Here is a 25,594-nt window from a genome sequence, read left to right on the forward strand (position 1 = left end):
TAGAACCCTCCCATATATATAATATCCCACTGTGTGTTACTGGGTATAACCCTCCCATATATATAATATCCCACTGTGTGTTACTGGGTATAACCCTCCCATATATATAATATCCCACTGTGTGTTACTGGGTATAACCCTCCCATATATATAATATCCCACTGTGTGTTACTGGGTATAACCCTCCCATATATATAATATCCCACTGTGTGTTACTGGGTATAACCCCATCCATATATATAATATCCCACTGTGTGTTACTGGGTATAACCCCATCCATAGATATAATATCCCACTGTGTGTTACTGGGTATAACCCCATCCATATATATAATATCCCACTGTGTGTTACTGGGTCTAACCCCATCCATATATATTATATCCCACTGTGTGTTACTGGGTATAACCCTCCCATATATATAATATCCCACTGTGTTACAGGGTATAACCCTCCCATATATATGATATCCCACTGTGTGTTACTGGGTATAACCCCATCCATATATATTATATCCCACTGTGTGTTACTGCGTATAACCCTCCCATATATATAATATCCCACTGTGTTACAGGGTATAACCCTCCCATATATATGATATCCCACTGTGTGTTACTGGGTATAACCCCATCCATATATATTATATCCCACTGTGTGTTACTGGGTATAACCCTCCCATATATATAATATCCCACTGTGTTACAGGGTATAACCCTCCCATATATATGATATCCCACTGTGTGTTACTGGGTATAACCCCATCCATATATATTATATCCCACTGTGTGTTACTGGGTATAACCCTCCCATATATATAATATCCCACTGTGTTACAGGGTATAACCCTCCCATATATATAATATCCCCCTGTGTGTTTCTGGGTATAACCCTCCCATATATATAATATCCTTCTGTGTGTTACTGGGTATTACCCTCCTGTCTGTATAATATTCCACTGTGTATTACTGGGTATAACCCCATCCATATATATAATATCCCACTGTGTGTTACTGGGTATAACCCTCCCATATATATAATATCCCACTGTGTGTTACTGGATATAACCCCATCCATATATTTAATATCCCACTGTGTGTTACTGGGTATAACCCCAGCCATATATATAATATTCCACTGACTGTTAGTGGGTATAACCCCATCCATATATATAATATCCCACTGTGTATTACTGGGTATAACCCTCCCATATATATAATATGCCACTGTGTGTTACTGGGTATAACCCCATCCATATATATAATATCCCACTGTGTATTACTGGGTATAACCCTCCCATATATATAATATCCCACTGTGTGTTACTGGGTATAACCCCATCCATATATATAATATCCCACTGTGTGTTACTGGGTATAACCCCATCCATATATATAATGTCCCACTGTGTGTTACTGGGTATAACCCCATCCATATATATAATATCCCACTGTGTGTTACTGGGTATAAACCTCCCATATATATAATATCCCACCGTGTGTTACTGGGTATAACCCTCCCATATATATAATATCCCACTGTGTGTTACTGGGTATAACCCTCCTATATATATAATATCCCACTGTGTGTTACTGGGTATAACCCCAACCATATATATAATATCCCACTGTGTGTTACTGGGTATAACCCCAGCCATATATATAATATCCCACTGTGTGTTACTGGGTATAACCCCAACCATATATATAATATCCCACTGTGTGTTACTGGGTATAACCCCATCCATATATATAATATCCCACTGTGTGTTACTGGGTATAACCCTCCCATATATATAATATCCCACTGTGTGTCACTGGGTATAACCCTCCCATATATATAATATCCCACTGTGTGCTATTGGGGATAACCCCATCCATATATATAATATCCCACTGTGTGTTACTGGGTATAACCCCAGCCATTTATATAATATCCCACTGTGTGTTACTGGGTATAACCCTCCCATATATATAATATCCCACTGTGTGTTACTGGGTATAACCCTCCCATATATATAATATCCCACTGTGTGTTCCTGGGTATAACCCTCCCAAATATATAATATCCCACTGTGTGTTACTGGGTATAACCCTCCCATATATATAATATCCCACTGTGTGTTACTGGGTATAACCCTCCTATATATATAATATCCCACTGTGTGTTACTGGGTATAACCCCATCCATATATATAATATCCCACTGTGTGTTACTGGGTATAACCCCAGCCATATATATAATATCCCACTGTGTGTTACTGGGTATAACCCTCCCATATATATAATATCCCACTGTGTGTTACTGGGTATAACCCCAACCATATATATAATATCCCACTGTGTGTTACTGGGTATAACCCCATCCATATATATAATATCCCACTGTGTGTTACTGGGTATAACCGCATCCATATATATAATATCCCACTGTCTGTTACTGGGTATAACCCCAGCCATATATATAATATCCAACTGTGTGTTACTGGGTATAACCCTCCCATATATATAATATCCCACTGTGTGTTCCTGGGTATAACCCTTCCATATGTATAATATTCCCCTGTGTGTTACTGGGTATAACCCCTTCCATATATATAATATCCCACTGTGTGTTCCTGGGTATAACCCTTCCATATGTTAAATATTCCCCTGTGTGTTACTGGGTATAACCCCATCCATATATATAATATCCCACTGTGTGTTACTGGGTATAACCCCTTCCATATATATAATATCCCCCTGTGTGTTACTGGGTATAACCCTCCCATATATATAATATCCCACTGTGTGTTACTGGGTATAACCCCATCCATATATATAATATCCCACTGTGTGTTACTGGGTATAACCCTCCCATATATATAATATCCCACTGTGTGTTGCTGGATCACCCCATCCATATATATAATATCCCACTGTGTGTTACTGGGTATCACCCTCCCATATATATAATATCCCACTGTGTGTTGCTGGATAACCCCATCCATATATATAATATCCCACTGTGTGTTACTGGGTATAACCCTCCCATATATATAATATCCCCCTGTGTGTTACTGGGTATAACCCCTCCCATATATATAATATCCCACTGTGTGTTCCTGGGTATAACTCCATCCATATATATAATATCCCACTGTGTGTTACTGGGTATAACCCCTTCCATATATATAACATCCCACTGTATGTTACTGGGTATAACCCTCCCATATATATAATATCCCCCTGTGTGTTACTGGGTATAACCCCTCCCATATATATAATATCCCACTGTGTGTTACTGAGTATAACTCCATCCATATATATAATATCCCACTGTGTGTTACTGGGTATAACCCTCCCATATATATAATATCCCACTGTGTGTAACTGGGTATAACCCTCCCATATATATAATATCCCACTGTGTGTTACTGGGTATAACCCCTCCCATATATATAATATCCCACTGTGTGTTACTGGGTATAACCTTCCCATATATATAATATCCCACTGCGTGTTACTGGGTATAACTCCATCCATATATATAATATCCCACTGTGTGTTCCTGGGTATAACCCTCCCATATATATAATATCCCACTGTGTGTTACTGGGTATAACCCTCCCATATATATAATATCCCACTGTGTGTTACTGGGTATTACCCCATCCATATATATATTATCTCCCTGTGTGTTACTGGGTATAACCCCATCCATATATATAATATCCCACTGTGTGTTACTGGGTATAACCCTCCCATATATATAATATCCCACTGTGTGTTACTGGGTATTACCCCATCCATATATATATTATCTCCCTGTGTGTTACTGGGTATAACCCCATCCATATATATAATATCCCACTGTGTGTTACTGGGTATAACCCTCCCATATATATAATATCCCACTGTGTGTTACTGGGTATAACCCTCCCATATATATAATATCCCACTGTGTGTTACTGGGTATAACCCTCCCATATATATAATATCCCACTGTGTGTTACTGGATATAACCCCATCCATATATATAATATCCCACTGTGTGTTACTGGGTATAACCGCATCCATATATATAATATCCCACTGTCTGTTACTGGGTATAACCCCAGCCATATATATAATATCCAACTGTGTGTTACTGGGTATAACCCTCCCATATATATAATATCCCACTGTGTGTTCCTGGGTATAACCCTTCCATATGTATAATATTCCCCTGTGTGTTACTGGGTATAACCCCTTCCATATATATAATATCCCACTGTGTGTTCCTGGGTATAACCCTTCCATATGTTAAATATTCCCCTGTGTGTTACTGGGTATAACCCCATCCATATATATAATATCCCACTGTGTGTTACTGGGTATAACCCCTTCCATATATATAATATCCCCCTGTGTGTTACTGGGTATAACCCTCCCATATATATAATATCCCACTGTGTGTTACTGGGTATAACCCCATCCATATATATAATATCCCACTGTGTGTTACTGGGTATAACCCTCCCATATATATAATATCCCACTGTGTGTTGCTGGATCACCCCATCCATATATATAATATCCCACTGTGTGTTACTGGGTATCACCCTCCCATATATATAATATCCCACTGTGTGTTGCTGGATAACCCCATCCATATATATAATATCCCACTGTGTGTTACTGGGTATAACCCTCCCATATATATAATATCCCCCTGTGTGTTACTGGGTATAACCCCTCCCATATATATAATATCCCACTGTGTGTTCCTGGGTATAACTCCATCCATATATATAATATCCCACTGTGTGTTACTGGGTATAACCCCTTCCATATATATAACATCCCACTGTGTGTTACTGGGTATAACCCTCCCATATATATAATATCCCCCTGTGTGTTACTGGGTATAACCCCTCCCATATATATAATATCCCACTGTGTGTTACTGAGTATAACTCCATCCATATATATAATATCCCACTGTGTGTTACTGGGTATAACCCTCCCATATATATAATATCCCACTGTGTGTAACTGGGTATAACCCTCCCATATATATAATATCCCACTGTGTGTTACTGGGTATAACCCCTCCCATATATATAATATCCCACTGTGTGTTACTGGGTATAACCTTCCCATATATATAATATCCCACTGCGTGTTACTGGGTATAACTCCATCCATATATATAATATCCCACTGTGTGTTCCTGGGTATAACCCTCCCATATATATAATATCCCACTGTGTGTTACTGGGTATAACCCTCCCATATATATAATATCCCACTGTGTGTTACTGGGTATTACCCCATCCATATATATATTATCTCCCTGTGTGTTACTGGGTATAACCCCATCCATATATATAATATCCCACTGTGTGTTACTGGGTATAACCCTCCCATATATATAATATCCCACTGTGTGTTACTGGGTATTACCCCATCCATATATATATTATCTCCCTGTGTGTTACTGGGTATAACCCCATCCATATATATAATATCCCACTGTGTGTTACTGGGTATAACCCTCCCATATATATAATATCCCACTGTGTGTTACTGGGTATAACCCTCCCATATATATAATATCCCACTGTGTGTTACTGGGTATAACCCTCCCATATATATAATATCCCACTGTGTGTTGCTGGATATAACCCCATCCATATATATAATATCCCCCTGTGTATTACTGGGTATAACCCCATCCATATATATATTATCTCCCTGTGTGTTACTGGGTATAACCCCATCCATATATATAATATCCCACTGTGTGTTACTGGGTATAACCCCTTCCATATATATAATATCCCACTGTGTGTTACTGGGTATAACCCCATCCATATATATAATATCCCACTGTGTGTTACTGGGTATAACCCTCCCATATATATAATATCCCACTGTGTCTTACTGGGTATAACCCCATCCATATATGTAATATCCCACTGTGTGTTACTGGGTATAACCCCATCCATATATATAATATCCCCCTGTGTGTTACTGGGTATAACCCTCCCATATATATAATATCCCACTGTGTGTTACTGGGTATAACCCCATCCATATATATAATATCCCACTGTGTGTTACTGCGTATAACCCTCCCATATATATAATATCCCACTGTGTGTTACTGGGTATAACCCCATCCATATATATAATATCCCACTGTGTGTTACTGGGTATAACCCCATCCATATATATAATATCCCACTGTGTGTTACTGGGTATAACCCTCCCATATATATAATATCCCACTGTGTGTTACTGGGTATAACCCTCCCATATATATAATATCCCACTGTGTGTTACTGGGTATAACCCCATCCATATATATAATATCCCACTGTGTGTTACTGGGTATAACCCTCCCATATATATAATATCCCACTGTGTGTTACTGGGTATAACCCCATCCATATATATAATATCCCACTGTGTGTTACTGGGTATAACCCCATCCATATATATAATATCCCACTGTGTGTTACTGGGTATAACCCCATCCATATATATAATATCCCACTGTGTGTTACTGGGTATAACCCCATCCATATATATAATATCCCACTGTGTGTTACTGGGTATAACCCTCCCATATATATAATATCCCACTGTGTGTTACTGGGTATAACCCCATCCATATATATAATATCCCACTGTGTGTTACTGGGTATAACCCTCCCATATATATAATATCCCACTGTGTGTTACTGGGTATAACCCCATCCATATATATAATATCCCACTGTGTGTTACTGGGTATAACCCCATCCATATATATAATATCCCACTGTGTGTTACTGGGTATAACCCTCCCATATATATAATATCCCACTGTGTGTTACTGGGTATAACCCTCCCATATATATAATATCCCACTGTGTGTTACTGGGTATAACCCCATCCATATATATAATATCCCACTGTGTGTTACTGGGTATAACCCCATCCATATATATAATATCCCACTGTGTGTTACTGGGTATTACCCTCCTGTCTGTATAATATTCCACTGTGTGCTACTTGGCATACAAATCTGGTAACATCATAAATCCATTATCTAGGTTTAATATTTTTCCTCATAACATTTTCTTTGTACAGTGGCACACTCTGGGGTTGCTGTACATTTGTCAGAACGATGTAGAGTGCTTGTTTCTGAAGCTGCCTTATACAATTTCTTCCCGATGTGACATGCCATAAGTAGTGATCTCGGCAGTCTTTACACATTCCAGTCAGTATTTTTCCTCTCTCCCTGCAGCTGTGTAAATATTGTAATGGTTTTATGTCCCTTCCTGGCGTGCGTCCAACTTTCTACATTTTGAAAAGAGAATCCCTCTTCAGTCTGGGACTGGCTTGCAGACATCCAACCCGCCGGCACTAACACCAGCCCCTCCCTGCCCAGAGTTTCTCTTCTCCTGCTTTAATGCTATTCGCACAGTCCTTGAAATAATTCATTTTATGTCACAGGCTTTTATCCTAGTTTCTAGAAGATGCAGTTAGAATTGGAAATCAAAACAGAAAATGCTGGAAATGCTCAGCAGGTCAGGCAGCTTCCGCGGAGAGAGAAACACAGTTAAGGTTTCAGGTCTGTGACCTTTCGTCACAACTGGATACGGTTAGAGATGCAACAGGTTTTAATGCATATGCAGAGGCAGGGAAAGGGGGTGATTGATTGTGGGGGGTGGGGGGGGTCTGTGACAGGGTGGAGAGCAGGAGAGATTAAAGCACAAAAGGGATGTTGGTGCAAGGGAAAAGGAGACGGTAATGGGAAAAGTAAAGAAACAAAAGATGGGTCTGGAGGAGGTTGTAACTGGGAAAATGCAGAATCATTATCATAATCTGGGGACAGAGGTGATGATCTGAAATTGTTGAACTCAGTGTTGAGTCTGGAAGGCTGTAAAGTGCCTAATCGAAAGACGAGGTGCTGTTCCTCAGGCTTATTTTGAGCATCATTGGAATAGCGTAGGAGGCCAAGGACAGAGAGGTCAGAGGTGGTGTGAGGAGGAGAATTAAAATGACAGGTTGCGGAAAGTGGGTGGGGGGGTCGGGGTGGTCACACCTGCTGACTGAGCGGAGGTGCTCCGCAAAATTGTTCCTTCTGTTTGATCTGTTCCTTCTCCCTAGATGCTGGTAGCCCCCTGGAGCTGTCCTAATCACCTCCTCTGTCTGAGAGTCAACGGGCAGTTCCGCTGTGGGGGGCATCGCAAACAGCTCTGATCCAGTCTGCTTCTGAAGCCCATAGGAAAGCGTATTCCAGCGAATAGTGAACAGAAGTGGGAGCTTATGCCTTCCAGAGCCCAGGGTTTAGTAACTGCCTAAGTTGAGATCAGCTTAATATCTGGGAGTGTTTGATGGGGACTGTGTAGAGGGAGCTATACTCTGTATCTAACCCCGTGCTGTACCTGTCCTGGGACTGTTTGATGGGGACAGTGTAGAGGGAACTTTACTCTGTATTTAACCCCGTGCTGTACCTGTCCTGGGAGTGTTTGATGGGGACAGTGTAGAGGGAGCTTTACTCTGTATCTAACCCCGTGCTGCACCAGCCCTGGGAGTGTTTGATGGGGACAGTGTAGAGGGAGCTTTACTCTGTATCTAACCCCATTTTTTTATTGGAGGGAGCTTTACTCCGTATTTAACCCCGTGCTGTACCTGTCCTGGGAGTGTTTGATGGGGACAGTGTAGAGGGAACTTTACTCTGTATTTAACCCCGTGCTGTACCTGTCCTGGGAGTGTTTGATGGGGACAGTGTAGAGGGAGCTTTACTCTGTATCTAACCCCGTGCTGCACCAGCCCTGGGAGTGTTTGATGGGGACAGTGTAGAGGGAGCTTTACTCTGTATCTAACCCCATTTTTTTTTTTAGAGGGAGCTTTACTCCGTATTTAACCCCGTGCTGTACCTGTCCTGGGAGTGTTTGATGGGGACAGTGTAGAGGGAGCTTTACTCTGTATCTAACCCCATTTTTTTTTTCTTTACAGAGGAGCCAATCCCCGTTTTTTTTTCTCAAGGTGGCCTTTATACCGCAGGCCCCTTTTATATAATCTATGTCGAGGGGGCCTTTATTCCTCAGGCCCCCTTTATATACATAATTTTAAAATAACTTTATTAAAACCAGATAAATAAACAAAACTCAAATTAAAATGTCATTCTCGGCGTCGACATTGCACTCCAGTCCTTGCGGTGCCCACCGGTCGCGGAAGGCCTCAAGTATCTAACCCCGTGCTGTACCTGTCCTGGGAGTGTTTGTTGGGGACAGTGTAGAGGGAGCTTTACTCTGTACCTAGCCCTGTGCTGTACCTGTCCTGGGAGTGTTTGATGGGGGACAATGTAGAGGGAACTTTACTCTGTATCTAACCCCTTGCTGTACCTGTCCTGGGAGTGTTTGATGGGGACAGTGTAGAGGCAGCTTTACTCTGCACCTCGGTTGAGAGATTTCAATGGTTTTATTCATCACTAAAGCAGATCTTCATTAACCAGCATTTGGGTACAAGAAGGAAAATGACAAAACAATAAGAGGAATGGCGCAACAACAAAAATCTAAGGACAGAATTCTTTTTTCTCTTCCAGTCTCCAAGCCCTCCGGAAGGAGAAGTCTCGCAATGCTGCTCGTTTCCGTCGGGGAAAGGAAAACTTTGAGTTTTATGAATTGGCCAAAATGCTTCCACTTCCGGGAGCCATCACGAGCCAACTGGACAAGGCCTCCATCATCCGGCTGACCATTAGCTACCTCCGGATGAGGGACTTTGCCAATCTGGGGGATCCCCCTTGGAACTTGAGGATTGAGGGGCCCCCACCCAACATCTCTGTAAAAGGTATGTTGACGTAACCTTTGTGAGATCGAGCAGAGTGGGCCTACACTCTCTAGAGTTTAGAAAATTGTCAAGTTCTGGGAAGGGTTAACGGGGTAGATGCTGAGAAGCTGTGTGTCTTGGCTGGACAGTCTAACACTGGGCATCACAGTCTCAGGATAGTGGGTCGGCCATTTTGGAGACGAGGAGAAATGTCTTCACAGGGAGGGTTGTGAAAGTTTGGAAACTCTCTCGGCCAGAGGACTGTGGATGCTCAGTCGATATATATATTTGTATGGCTGGGAAGCAGTTCTAGTTCAATGTCGAGGTTAACAATTCATTCAGTGCTTTCAGCTGATGCAGTGTGAATGGTTGTGATGCACCAGGAATGGATCTCTCAGGGCAACGGTTCAACATGAGAGAAGTGGTCTGTCTTGGATGGTCACAGCCACAATTTGAGCTGGTCCTCATGTCCCAGTAGTGGACCGTCCCTGGCCCGTCCCCAAGCGGTTGAGGGTTGTCCAGATTTTCCGTGGGAGGTTGAAACCTGGGACTTCACCACTGGGTCAGTTAGCAGGTTGCGGTCGGTGATGTTGGCAGTCAACCAGGAGTTGCGCCATCGAGAGGTGGGGCTGCCGTCGATTTGTCCGGTGTGGAGTCTGTCCGGTAGGGCCCATGGGATTTCAGGCGAGTCTGCAGAGGTTTTTTGAGGTCCTGTATCAATGGAAGTGCTTTGTGAACTGTCAGCCAGTGGTGTTCTTTGAGGAGAATGTTTTCCCTGCGGACATCAGGAGGGTCAGTGTGTGCTCTCGAACTGTGTTGGTCTCAACGTTCCAGATGTAATCCTCATGATTTCCCGGAGGTGGATGTCTACCATATTTGTGTGGCGGCTCCTGAGCAAGGTTGAGTAGCAGTACTCTGTTGTTAGGTAGATCTGGCTGAGTGAAGCAGTGCATAGTGTGTTGGCTCTGTTCTACACTGTCCCATCAAACAATCCCAGGGCAGGTACCGCACAGGTTAAATACAGAGTAAAGCTCCCTCTACACTATCCCATCAAACACTCCGCCAGTTTCCTTATTAGATTCACTCTCGTCTTGACCTTGGCTCCGAGGAGACTGCAACCTTTTTGTGGTCCTCCTATTAAAATAAGTTTTCCAACTCGAAAACCTGCGAGCTAACGCTATCAAGAAGGAAACCGAATCAAATGGCATAAAAACAAGAAATGCTGGAAATACTCAGCAGGTCTGGCAGCATCTGTGGAGAGAGAAGCAGAGTTAACGTTTCGGGTCAGTGACCCTTCTTCAGAACTGGCAAATATTAGAAATGTCAAAGGTTATAAGCAAATAAAGTGGGGGTGGGGCAAGAGATAACAAAGGAGAAGGTGTAGCTTGGACAAGGCCACAGAAAAGCTGACCAAAAGGTCATGGAGCAAAGGCAAACAATATGTTAATGGTCTGTTGAAAGACAAAGCATTAGTACAGATAGGGTGTTAACGGACTGAAGATTGAACAGCAGCAAGTACAAACAGTATACTACATTGAAAGAAGTACAAGTAAATCGCTGCTTCACCTGAAAGGATGCATCTTCCCCTCCCTTCCCCTGTCAGCATTCCGAAGGGATCGTTCCCTCCACAACACCCTGGTCCACTCCTCCATTACCCCCACCACCTCGTCCCCTTCCCATGGCACCTTCCGCTGCAATCACAGGAGCTGTGATATCTGCCCATTTACCTCCTCTCTCCTCACTATCCCAGGCCCCAAACACTCCTTTCAGGTGAAGCTGAGATTTACTTGTACTTCTTTGATTTACTTGTACTTCTTTCAATGTAGTATACTGTATTCGCTGCTCACAATGTGGTCTCCCCAAACGCAGACTGGGTGACCTCTTTGCGGAACACCTCTGCTCAGTCCGCAAGTAGGACCCTGAGCTTCCGGTTGCTTGCCATTTCAACACTCCCCCCTGCTCTCATGTTCACATCTCTATCCTGGGCTTGCTGCAGTGTTCCAGTGAACATCAACGCAAGCTCGAGGAACAGCATCTCATTTACCGATTAGGCACACTACAGCCTGCCGGACTGAACATTGAATTCAATAATTTCAGAGCATGACGGGCCCCCCATTTTACTTCTATTTTTAGTTATTTTTTCTTTTTTACATTTTTTTTTGTATGTTTATTTTATTTCATCTTAGTTTGTTCAGTTTGCTTACCCACTGTTTTTTTTCATGTTTGTACTTGCTGCTGTTCAATCTTCAGTCCGTTAACACCCTATTTGTACTAATGCTTTGTCTTTCAACACACCATTAACATATTGTTTGCCTTTGCTCCATGACCTTTTTGTCAGCTATTCTGTGGCCTTGTCCAATCTACACCTTCTCCTTTGTTATCTCTTGCCCCACCCCCGCTTTACTTGCTTATAACCTTTAACATTTCTAATATTTGCCAGTTCCGAAGAAGGGTCACTGACCCGAAACGTTAACTCTGCTTCTCTTTCCACAGATGCTGCCAGACCTGCTGAGTATCTCCAGCATTTTTTGTTTTTATTTCAGATTTCCAGCATCCGCAGTATTTTGCTTTTATTTTAGAACCAAATGGCATGTTGACCTTTATTGCAAGGAGATTGGAATACAAGAATAAGGAAGTATTGCTACAATAGTGTAGGGTTTTGGTGAGACCACATCTGGAATACTGCGGGCAGTTTTGATCTCCACATTTAAGAAAGGATATACTTGCACTGGAGGCAGTGCAGCGAAGGTTCACTAGATTGGTCCCTGGGATGAGGGGTTGTCCTATGATGGGTGAGTAAATTGGGCCTGTATTCACTGGAGTTTAGAAGAATGAGAGGTGATCTCATTGAAACATACAAGATTCTGAAGGGGCTGGAGAGGGCAGAGACTGAGAGATTATTTCTGCTGGGCAGGAAATCAAAAACGCGGGGACACAGTCTCAGGATAAGGGGCCGATCATTTAGGACTGAAAAGAGGAGAAATTACTTCACTCAAAGGGTTGTGAATCTTTGAAATTTTCTACCCCATAGGGTTGTGGGTATTTCATCATTGAATACATTTAAGGCTGGGGTAGACAGATTTTTCATCTGTCAGGGAATCAAGAGGTATGGCGAGCAGGTGGGAATGGGAGTTGAAGCCAAAAATCAGCCATGATGGTATTGAATGGCGGAGCAGGCTCGATGGGCCGAATGGTCTACTCCTGCTCCTGTTTAATGAGTGTTCTAGTGAACCCTGGTCACCGGGCTCCAGCTCCAAACAGTAAAAGCCCACTAGTCTATCTCTCAGATCAATAGATTTTTGAGTGCGAAGGGGATCAAAGGATATGGGGATAGGTGGGAAAGTGAGTTGATGTAGAAGGTCAGCCACAATTGAGTGGCCGAGCAGGCCCGATGGGCTGAATGGCCTACTCCAGCAACTATTCCTTCAGTTTTTATGGATCGAACCTCCTATTGGCCAGAGGTGGCTTGGAAATGAAATTGGTCACCCATCATCCAAGCCTCACAGCACAGCAGTATATTGAAACTCTGCGGTGTCGCTCTCAAACAGTGAAAGGGCACAGGATGTACCCAGTACCATCTGCTGGCTAACAGCCTCTGTTGTGTCGGCTGCGAGCTGTTGCGGGGAGCTTGCGCTGTGACTGAAACAGCTTGTAAAACTCATCGGTTGCATTAGTGAACCAGAAGACAGAGTCTCACTTTAAAGGGTACAGGTACCAAGGGATATGGAGCTAATCCAGGTAAATGAATTGAGGTGCAATGGCAGAACAGACTGGAAGGGCTGAATGGCTTCCTCTTGTCCCTAGGACCTTAAATGCGTAATACGTCAGAGGTTTGGTTACCAGTCTCAACCAAGCTGCTCTGCGGGTGTGGGATAACTCCTCCCCAGCTTTTCAGGGAGGGTCGAGAAAGATCCCGCATTTTGTATTTAAACCACCCATGTCTTTTGACTTACTGATTGTCTCTCTGGTGATTTCAGTAAAACAATCATTAGCCTACGGTTTTAGAAAGTGGAGAATGGTGAAATGATTAAAAGTAAGGATGGAATTCTGCAGTTTAGCACCAAGTCTGAAATTGTTGGATTCTGCTGATGAAAATAATCCAAGGCATTCCTCTTTGAGTGGTTAGCTTGACTTGGTTATTTATTTAAGGGGCCAGTTTGTACTGGTGCTAAGTGCTCGAGCTTCACTGGTCATTGCGTATTGACCAGCTGGTCGTTTGCCGTTTCAGCAACCTGCGCCAGACTAAGCGGTGGCAGAGGGCTGCTCTGTCAAAAAAACGAGTTATTAAATGAGTTGCTCAGATTTGGTGCCAGAAAAGATGGCAGTGCTTTGTGAGATCAGATCATTGAGACAAATGGAGGTCGCTGGCTGGAGAGCACGGGTTTTGTGAAGACCTTCGACATTTTGGTCGCATAGTGTTTCTGAGAGAATACAAAGCATTTACAGCACAGAAACAGGCCAATTCGGCCCAACAGGTCCGTGCTTGTGCTTATGCTCCACATGAGCCTCCTCCCACTGCCTCTTCGTCTCACCCTATCAACATATCCTTCTATTCCTTTCTCCCTCATGTGTTTATCTAGCATCCCCTTAAATACATCTATACTATTCACCTCAGCTACTCCATGAGGTGGCGAGTTCCACCTTCTCATCACTCTCTGGATAAAGACATGGGTGTGTTGGCCTTTCGAAGTAATGGCTGTGTTTTTTTTGATGTAACTAATGAGGCTTAAAAGCAGTTTGTTGGTTTATTCTAGTTCAGGCCCTGGGTTTCAGTGGGAAGGTGGGGAGGGACATGGATGGGGAAAGGAGTGTATGGGATCTTGCCATGCTGGTTTCCAGTTGGAGTTGCCTCGTTCCCGATGGATTGCTGTCGTCGATTTACTGCCCCTCCCATGCCTCTCTCTTCCTGGGCGATGCTTTTGCTGAAGTACTCGGTTTTTATGGCTTTTGTGCCACAAGTTGGAAAATTTCAGAACAGATTGCTAACCCGAGGATTTGTTGACCCAAGGTTGATTAGAAGGAAGGCCATTCGGCCCATCTTAACTCATCCAGCCAGATAGAAAAGTCTACAGTCCCGATTCCTAGCACGAAATCCAAATGCCCTTGATTGACTCACTGCGGTCTTTGCCTCCACTGATCTGTCCCATCATCATTCTATGTATTAAGACATGTTTCACGTGTCCTAAGAACAGGAGGAGACCATTCAACCCTCGAGTCTGTTCCGTCATTCACTTAGATCATGGCTGATCTGTATCCATTTTCCTGACTTGGTTCTGTAACCCTTAATACTCTGGCGTAGCAAAAATCTGTCAATCTCAGTTTTCAAATTTTCAATTGATTCCCCAGCCTCGACAGCTTTTATAGGGGAGAAAGTTCCAGATTCCTACTAGCCTTTGTGTGAAGAAATGCTTCCTGACATTTGACCCTGAACAGCCTGGCTCTAATTTGAAGATTATGCCCCTTGTTCTAGACTCTCCCACCAGACGAAATCGTTCCTCCTCATCTACCCTATCAAAGCCTCTTAAACACCTCAATTAGATTACCCCTTATCTTCTGTACTCAAGAAAATGCAAACTTAATCTATGCAACCCACACTCAATTTAACCCTTTTAGCGCCGGTCTTGTTGTTCCCTGCGTTATTATTGAAGTAGCGCTCTGGGTTTATCTGTTTAATATCTCTCATATCTCCCTCTGTCAACTACTTCCAAGGTTAAAGAGCTCCAGTTTCTTCAGTCCTCCCTGTTAGTTCTGACTTTGAGATCAGCATCATAGTTCTTCTCTGCATCGCCTCTGAGGTTTAGAGCCAAGTATTTGAGGTTCGGCCTGGCTGCAGCACTTCAGCAAGACCTGCACGGCTTTATAATATTCCCAAGGGAGGAATATTCATAACAGGCTTTGAGAAGAACTTTTCATATCTTGTTGAGTAAGTCAAATAAACCATTAATTGTCCGAATGGTTCAGTTGATAAATACATGATGTAGAATTGAGCCATGCACGGTGGCCAAGTCTCAGGGTCACCTATCTGTGTTGGGTTAACTGGTTTCGACCACCATCCTGTTGTCCTCAATAAACTTGCTTTCAGTGTCATTGGGTTGTGAAAAAGGGAAAAAATCCTGGCTCCATTCACTCTAAGCAATAATGACGGCAGCTTTCATTTATATAATGTATTTAATCTGGCAAAAAGTCCCAAGGCGCTTAACAAGAGTAATATCAATAAAAATATTTTTGACACTGAGCCACAGAAGGAGAAATCAGGACTGATGATCAAAAGTTTGGTCAAAGAGGTAGGTTTTAAGGTCTTAAAGGAGGCGAGGGACAGAGAGGATAAGGAGAGAATTCCAGAGTTTAGGGCCCCAGGCACCTGAAAGCCTGGCCGCCAGGGGTGGAGCGATTCAAATTGGGGATACACAAGAGACTGGAATTGGAGGAGTGCGGAGATCTCGAAGGCTTGTAGGGCTGGAGGAGGTTACAGAGATTGGGGGGGGGGGGGGGCAATGCCATGGAGGGATTTGAAAACTGGGAGGAGGATTTTCAGATTAAGGCGTTGTGGGACCGGGAGCCGGTGTAGGTGAGCAAGCACAGCGGTGATGGGTTAACGAGACTTGGAGCGAGTTAAGATACAGGCAGCAGAATTTTCAATGAGCGTAAATTTAGGTAGGGTGGTAGATGGAGAACATTGGAATGAAGGTTAGAGGTAACAAAGGCACGGATGAGGGTTTCAGCAGCAGATGAGCTGAGGCAGGGTCAGAGTCTGAAAATGGGAAACTGGGTGGTGGTGGGGAGATGTTTAGTTTAGTTTAGTTTAGAGATACAGCACTGAAACAGGCCCTTCGGCCCACCGAGTCTGTGCCGACCATCAACCACCCATTTATACTAATCCTACACTAATTCCATATTCCTACCACATCCCCACTATATTTCCCTACCATTTACCTATACTAGGGGCAATTTATAATGGCCAATTTACCTATCAACCTGCAAGTCTTTTGGCATGTGGGAGGAAACCGGAGCACCCGGAGGAAACCCACGCAGACACAGGGAGAACTTGCAAACTCCACACAGGCAGTACCCAGAATTGAACCCGGGTCGCTGGAGCTGTGAGGCTGCGGTGCTAACCACTGTGCCACTGTGAAGTTAAAATTGGTTGTTCGAGTCCTATTTTCCTTTGTGTGGTTTCCCCACAGGGAGGTTTCAGATTGAGGTTGTTTGCTGGTAGAACTGCCCCTGTTGTCTCTGCTCATCCCTGATTTAAATCGTTCAACCATTAGTGGCCATGCCTTTAGCTGCCCGCGATGTAAACTCTGGAATTCCCTCCCTATATGTCTCCTTTTTAAAACACTGCTTGAAATACCTGTTTGACCAGCTTTTTGGTCACCTGTTCTGATATCTCCTTCTGTGGCTTGGTGTCAGATTTTGATTAATAACACGGTTCTAAAGCGCCTTGAGATTTTTTTTTGTTACGTTTATCTCCATTCAGCACAGAGCTGCTTTACGGGGGCGGGGGAGGAGGAGGAGGTGTGGTCTGGGGGTGTGGAGATCATGCCTCAGGGCAGCGCATACGCACACAAAACATGACACCACATAACGAAGGAGAGGTATTCAATTCAAGTCCATCTGCTATGTAAATAAATAGAAAGAACTTGAATTTTTGCTGAAGTGGAGTCACTGTTATTAAGTAGGAAAAAAGGCAGCTAATTTGTGCACAGCAAGCTCCCACAGGCAGCATTGGTCAGCTAACATGTTGTAGCGATGTTGGTTAAGGGATAAATATTGGCCAGGATGCCGGGGACAATTCCCCTGCTCTACTTCAAATGGGATCTCTTTCATCCACCTGAAAGAATGGACTGTTTAATGGCACCTCTGACAGTGCAGCACTCCCTCAGTACTGCACAGCAGTGTCAGCCTGGAGAAAGTGCTCAGGTCTCTGGAGTCGGACTCGAATCTATAACTTTCTGACCCAAATCATCTAAACAACAGCAGTTTGCATTTATACAGCACCTTTAACATAGTAAATGTCCCAAAATGCTTCATAGGAGCCTCAGCAAACAAACTTTGACACTGAGCCACATAAGGAAATATTAGGACAGATGGTCAAAAGCTTGGTCATAAAGGTATGTTTTAAGGAGCCTGTTAAAGGAGGAAAGGGAGGTGGAGACGTTTAGGGAAGGAATACCAGAGCTTAGGGCCTTGGCAGCTGAAGGGAGTGTCGTCAGTGTTTGAATGATTAAAATCAGGGATATGCAAGAGGCCGGAATTGGAGGACCACAGAGATCTCAGAGGGTTGTAGGGCTCAAGGAGGTTAAAGAGATAGGAGGGGGGCTAGGCTAGAGAGGGGAATTTGAAAACGAGGGCGATAATTTTAAAATCGGGACTTTACCAGAGCGGAAGTCAATGTAGGTCGGTGTGCGGAGGAGAGATCGGTGAATGGAACCCCAGTGTGAATTAGGATATGGGACAATTAATACATAGAGTTGTACAGTTGTTTCACATAGTGGGGACTGCCATGCCAGTTGGAAATGTGAACAAACTCTTCACTATCCAACCAGATATTTCTTGATTGTCAGCCAAGTTTTTGCCCAAGTTGTCCTTTAATTCTGGAGACTCCAGGGCAACCCTGGAGGGTTGGCAACCCTAGAACCAATAGTGCAACACACTAATTAGAATTAATTGTGATGGAATACTCTCCATTGCCTGGGTGGATGCAGCTCCAACAATACTCAGGAAGCTCAATGCCATCCAGGACAAAGCAGCCCGCTTTATTGGCACCCCATCCACCACCTTAAACATTCACTCCCTCCACTACTGGTGCACAGTGACAGCAGTGTGTACCATCTACAAGATGCACTGCAGCAACTCGTCAAGGCTCCTTAGACAGCACCTTCCAAACCCTCGACCTCTACCGCCTAGAAGGACAAGGGCACCAGATGCATGGGAACACCACCACCTACAAGTTTCCCTCCAAGCCACATACCATCCTGACTTGGAACTATATCACCATTCCTTCACTGTCACTGGATCAAAATCCTGGAACTCCCTCCCTAACAGCACTGTGGGTGTACCTACCTCACATGGACTGCAGCAGTTCAAGAAGGCAGCTCACCATCACCTTCTCAAGAGCAATTAGGGATGGGCAATAAATGCTGGCCTTGCCAGCGGTGCCCACATCCCATGAACAAATTTTTAAAAAAGCTTGTGGGGGTGGTAGGAGGGGTAAAGGGGAGCCAGATCTATTCCGACAACACCTCTGTGCTAAAAGGCACAGTAAATTGCTTTTAATGTTTTGTTAGAGCAGTGACGTTTTCTCGGCTACTGATTCTAGTTAGTGCTGCAGCTGCATCATTTCTGACCCCTGTAAAACAGGTCACTCATCAAAATTGTGATTTATCATCAGTTTTGTTGTAGAGCTATTAAAATGGGAATGTTTCCTTGATTGAACTGTTCGTGATAGCTGGGACGACAGCAGAGAAGTGAAAAGCAATCAACTCTTTTTATTTAAACCCAATTGTTATCACCAAAAAAAAAATCGCTATTTAATTTGAAAGGAATGCGAGCAGAATTCAGTCCACCCAAAGGGTGATTTGCGGAATAACTTGGCAAGAAAAATGATGGAAAGTGGGTGATGTAAATTGGTCCTAGATTCATTGGACGCATTTGTGGAAAGAGAAGGGATTTAGTATTGTGCTGAATGTCAGGTTCAGTCTAAATCCATGTTCTATGCATTGGCAAAACCTCTGAATGGGTTATGGGAGCCATAAAACGCCTTCCGCCATTTGGATGAAACCCCCCCCCCCCCCCCACCCTCTATCAGATGGCATAGAGATAGCTAGGGCCTTGGAAGGAGCACTGGTGAGGTGGCTTGTCTGATTGTTAATCAGCCTGTGAATCCTTCCACTGTTCTACACTGGAAGTGTATGAAGATATGAAGATATGTTTGTCTTATGAAGAGAGATTGAGCAGTTTAGGCCTTTACTCTCTGGAGTTTAGAAGAATGAGAGGAGATCTAATTGAGGTATATAAGATGATTAAGGGGATTGACAAAGTAGACGTAGAGAGGGTGTCTCCCTTTGTGGGGCAATCTAGAACGAGAGGTCATAGTTTTAGGATAAGGGGCAGCAGATTTAAAACAGAGATGAGGCGAAATTACTTCTCTCAAAGGGTCGTGAGTCTGTGGAATTCACTACCCCAGAGTGCGGTGGATGCCGGGACATTGAGTAAATTTAAGGAGGAGATAGACAGATTTTTAATTAGTGATGGGTTGAAGGGTTATGGAGAACGGGCAGGAAAGTGGAGTTGAGGCCGAGATGGGATCAGCCATGATCGTATTGAATGGCGGAGCAGGCTCGAGGGGCTGAATTGCCTACTCCTGCTCCTAGATCTTATGAAATGAATAGCAATGCCACCCTGCTCTACTTCCCGGTGTGTAGAAGCTCCATATGGAAAATCCATCCTGCCCTGGGATCAAAATGTCATCTGGAACTATTTTTCTGCCACTCTGTTCTTCTGTCATTTACAGTCCCCTCCCCGGACCTACTCAGTCTTTTCTCTTATGTCCGCCCCATTCCTTTTCAGCCCATCCTTGATAGCTATGTCTTTAACCACCTAGGCCCTAATTGCCTCCTTCGCCCCCTCCAATTCGCTTCCTTTAAGGTGCTCCTTTAAAACCCACCTCTCTGACCAATCAGTTGGTTTCTCTTCCTTTGGCCCAGTGTCTATTAATTTTAAACGAGTCTCTGTGAAGCACCTTGGGATGTTTTTCCAAAGCTGTTTTTATATAAATGCAAGTTAATGCTTCAACACGAAAGGATGAAGAGAGCACAAGAAAAGAAAGACTTGCTTTTAGGATGTCTCAAAGGGCCTTACAGTCCGTGAGGTACTTTTTGAAGTGCAGTCACTGTTGTCATGAGCAAAGTGTGGCAGCCAATGTGCGCACAGCAAGCTCCCGCAAACAGCAAGGCGGTAGTAATCTGGTTTTTAGTCATTTTGGTTGAGTGATAAACATCCAGGACCCCAAGAGAGAACGCCTCCTCTTTTCTTGAAAATAATGCTGAGGGGATCATATATGTGCACCTGAGTGGGCAAACAGAGCCTTGGTTTAATGTCTTATCTGAAAGACAGCACATCTAACAGTGCAATGCTCAGTCAGTACTGGCACTGGAGACTGGAGTAGCTGGGAGGTATGGCAGGCTGTGAATGTGCTGGCTGTCAAACACTTGTGTTGGCCATAGGTTTAGATGGGCCACAAAACTGATTGAAAAGTTGCTGAGTGCTTGGGGTAGAGGGGAAAGAGACTTTACTGTATTGCACATGCACTTCTGTGTGTGTGTGTGTGTGTGTGTGTGTGTGTGTGTGTGTGTTCGTGTTCATCCCTCCTCTGAGCAAGATGGACGTTGTCTGTTTAACATATAATTAGGCATAATTGCATGCAAAAAAAAACCCCCCCCAAAAAAACGGAGTAGGTGGAGCATTCATTGATGCTGCGTTGGTTAATGATAGCCTTGAACAACAGCTCTTAATTGCCTAAGGACAAAGCTATTAGTAGCGTTATGTTCTGTAAACACACAGCTGTGATGTCTCCATATGCAAATGCGGAACATGCAATTAAAAAGGAATTTAAAGAAAAAGGGGAGCAGCCTGACTGCACAGCAATAGCTTCACAGAATTGTCGCAAGTTCCGCTACACTATCACCCTGCCTCCTGTTGGTGGTATCACATTACGATGGGGGCTGCAGATTCCGCCATGCTCCCACACAGCGGATTCGCGACACTAGTAAGCGGGAGAACAAACTTGCGACTGTGTTGCACTTCTGACGATCTCAGGGAGCCCGAGAACACTTTACAGACATTACTTTTGTAGTTTAGTTTAGAGATACAGCACTGAAACAGGCCCTTCGGCCCACCGAGTCTGTGCCGACCATCAACCACCCATTTATACTAATCCTACACTAATCCCATATTCCTACCACATCCCCACCTGTCCCTATATTTTCCGACCACCTACCTACACTAGGGGCAATTGCTAATGGCCAATTTACCTATCAACCTGCAAGTCTTTGGCATGTGGGAGGAAACCGGAGCACCCGGAGGAAACCCACGCAAACACAGGGAGAACTTGCAAACTCCGCACAGGCAGTACCCAGAATTGAACCCGGGTCGCTGGAGCTGTGAGGCTGCGGTGCTAACCACTGCGCCACTGTGCCGCCCACTTGTTGGTGACTTGTTGGCAGCTTTCCACTGAGTCTTGTGCCTCTGCCCTTTCCCTACACCTGGCTAGCTTTTTTTTTGCTAATATTTATTCACTTCCCTTTTAAGAACTATTATGGATGAATAGGAACAGCAGGAGGCCATTCAGCCCTTGAGTCTGTTCCACCATTCAATCATGGCTGTATTGCAACACTGTTTACCCACTTGGTTCCATATGCCTTATACTCTCGCCTAACAAAATTCTTATCGATCTCACTTCTAAAATTTTCAATCGAATTACAGCTTCAACAGTCTTTTTTTCTCTGGAATTTCTGGTTTATTCTGAGCGATTACAAAACTCCGGTTTGCATACTTCACAAAGTGCCAAAAATGCTCTTAACTATTAATTCCACGATTTTGTCCTCAAAATATGTTACCTGCACTTTTTGGTGTTGGGAGTTTCGGATCTCCAGAACCTTTTGTGTGAAGAGGGTTTTGGGATATCACCTCTGAACGGCCCAGCTCTGATTTTAAGGTTATGGCCTGTTGTTCTGGTCTTCCTCCATCGGAGGAAATTGTTTCTGTCTTATCAGTGCTGGATTCTGTTTCCACCGCCGTTTCTGGTGGGGCGTTGCACAGGAACCCATAGCCTGAGTAAATATTTCCTAACGTCTACCTTCACTCTTTTGCTAATGACTTTAATTTCATGCCCTCTAGTTACTCACTCCCTGACCAATGGAAATAGATTTTGCCTCTTTACTTGGACAGAATTATTTGTAATTTTGAGCATCGCTATGAGATCTCATCTTAACTGATACAGTTACGTAATTACATAGAGCCAACAGCACCAAAACAGGCCATTCGGCCCAGCTGCTCCATACTGGCAGTTATGATGCAGGTGAGCTTTCTCCCACTCCTCCTCTTCTCACCCTCTCAGAATATCCTTCTATTCCTTTCTCCCTCATATGTTTATCCAGCTTCCCCTTAAATGCCTCTATGCCATTCACCTCAACCACTCCCTGTGGTAGCGAGTCCCATATTCTCACCTCTCTCTGGTTTCTCCTGAATTCCCTGCTAAATTTATTGGCGATCATCTTCTATTTGTGGCCGTGAGTTTTGGCCTGTCACAGAAGTGGAAACATCTCCAAGTCTACCCTCTTAAACCCCTTCGTAATTTTAAAGACCTCTATCAGGTCACCCCTCAGCCTTCTCTTTTTGGAGAGAAAAGAGCCTCAGTCTGCTCAGCCTTTCCTGATAAATATAGTCTCAGTTCTCTGCTGTAATGAGAGTGGGGATTATTCTACCTATGGTTTGTGCTGTTCCTGACACAGGCGTGCTTGAAACTGACGCAAGCTGCAAAAAAAAATGTTCCATTCTACAGGATTCTCCTTCACCTTGAAGAGATAGAAAAATAAATTCTGATGGATTATTGTCGCAAGCACAGTTTATTGAACTTGGACATTCCATTTACCTGGCTTTTGGTGCAGGCAGATCACGCTGACTTGTTCCAAAAAAAAAACATGGATTCCCATCACTGCACAAGAACACAAACAGTGGGAGGAATGACCATTCTCCAAGGCAGTCTCTCAGCTCTCCAACTTTCTGCATAGACTGCTTCATTGTATGGTTCCGTTTTCGCTGATGGGCTGGCTGTTTAGCAGAGGAAAGGTTGAGGAGTTGGCGCGAATAAATTGCTTAGTTGTAAGTATATAAGAAATAGGAGCAGAAGTAGGCCATTCGGCCCCTCGAGCCATTCAGTAAGATCATGGCTGATCTTCTACCTCAACTCCGCTATTTTATCCTATCCCCATATCTCTTGATTCCCCGAGTGCCTGAAAATCTATCGATCTCGGGCTTGAATATATTCATCGAATGAGCATCCACTGCCCTCTGGGAGAATATTCCAAAGACTGTCAACTCTCTGAGTGAAGAAATTTCTCCTCATCTGAGTCCTAAATGGCCAACTTCTTATCCTGAGATAATCCCCCTAGTTCTAGACTCTCTCGCCAGGGGAAAACAGCCTCTCAGCATCTACCCTGTCAAGCCCTCTAAGAATGTTATACATTTCAATGAGATCACCTCTCATTCTTTGAATCTCCAGATAATATCAGCCCATTCTACTCGATCTCTCCCCATAGGACACTCTTCTTATTTCAGCAACCAATCTTGTGAACCTTTGTTGCACCCTCTCTAAGGTAAGTATATGCTCCTTTAGGTAAGGAGATCAAAACTGTAAATGTACTCCAGGTGTGGTCTCACCAAAACCCAATAGAATTGCAGCAAGACTTCCTTATTCTTAAACTCCAACCCCCTTGCAATAAAGGTTAACCATACCATTTGCCTTCCTATTTGTTTGTTGTACTTGCTTGCTAACTTCCTTGCATTGTAACTCGCTCGCATTCCCCCAGCCCCACACCCAGTTAACACCCGCTTCCAACTAAAATCCCATTTCAGGTATTAGCCTGGCATCATTCTCGCCTCGGAGTTGGGAGCTTGTGACTTGAGCACACGGTCTAGCCCAGGGGTGTCCAACCTGAGGGCCGAGGGCTACGTATGCCCTCTGAATGCTGGCAACCCTGCCCTTGAAACCCAAAACGCTAATCCTGTCTCCTCTCAAGAGCGCATAATGTAGGCTGACACTCCCAGTGCAGTGCTGAGGGAGTGCTGCACTGTCGGAGGTGCCATCTTTTGCATGAGACGTTAAACCCAGGTCCCTCTGCCCACTCAGGTGGATGTAAAAGATCCCACGGTACTATTTTGAAGAAGAACAGGGGAGTTACCCTTGGTGTCCTGACCAATATTTATCCCTCAACCAACATCACAAAAACAGATTATCTGGTCATGATCACATTGCTGTTTATGGAATCTTGCTGTGTGCAAATTATCTGCCCCGTTTCCAACATTCCCACAGTGGCGACACTTCAAAGATCTTCATTGGCTATGAAGCACCTTGGGACTCAGTAGCTTAAGGTGTCTGGGACTTCATGGGATCAGGGATTTATGCATCCTTGTGGATCATGAGGCTTCATGGTATGTCATCCATGAGGATAAAAGCAGACACATTCTTGATTTAGACTGGGGTGGGTAATTATTTAGGCTGGAGGGCCACTTAACAAGTTTTGGTGAGCTGTTGAGGGCCACTTGCATAAAATGAATCGTGTTAACGACAGCTACCATTAAAATTTGTGATGGCATTTATTGTATGAAGAACCTTTCTTGGGCTAGTTAATTAGTTAGAATTGGATTAGCAATCACGGGCCCCCATCTAAATTATAATACTATACATTACTCATAATATGAAAGTGCTGCGTTTAAACTTGGAGTATTTTAATACTGCTTTTTGGAAAACAAGAGTTTACGTACTGATATCAGATGTACAGGTTTTCATAGAGTCGTACAGCATAGAAACAGGCCCTGGGGCCCACAGCGTCCATGCCGACCATAATGCCTATCTATACTAATCCCACCTGCCTGCATTAACTCCATATCCCTCTATGCCTTGCTCATTCAAGTACCTGTCCAGATGCCTCTTAAATGTTGCTACTGTTCCTGCCTCCACCACCACCTCTGGCAGCTCATTCCAGATACCCACTATTCTTTGTGTGAAAATTTTACCCCTTTGATCCCCTTTA

At 43.9% G+C, this 25,594-nt stretch overlaps 1 protein-coding gene across 3 annotated transcripts in view; it reads left to right on the forward strand.

The window, feature by feature from the left end:
* The window catches only part of LOC137353065 (neuronal PAS domain-containing protein 3-like), a 368,847-nt gene that overhangs the window by 130,150 nt on the left and 213,103 nt on the right, over window positions 1-25,594 (forward strand). For all 3 annotated transcript variants that reach the window (XM_068019024.1, XM_068019023.1, XM_068019025.1), the window contains one exon: window positions 9,559-9,803. In XM_068019024.1, the coding sequence (XP_067875125.1) occupies window positions 9,559-9,803 (245 nt within the window). The remainder of the gene's footprint in view (window positions 1-9,558; window positions 9,804-25,594) is intronic.

This window comes from Heterodontus francisci, chromosome 40 (genome assembly GCF_036365525.1).
Source record: "Heterodontus francisci isolate sHetFra1 chromosome 40, sHetFra1.hap1, whole genome shotgun sequence".
Lineage (NCBI taxonomy): Eukaryota > Metazoa > Chordata > Chondrichthyes > Heterodontiformes > Heterodontidae > Heterodontus > Heterodontus francisci.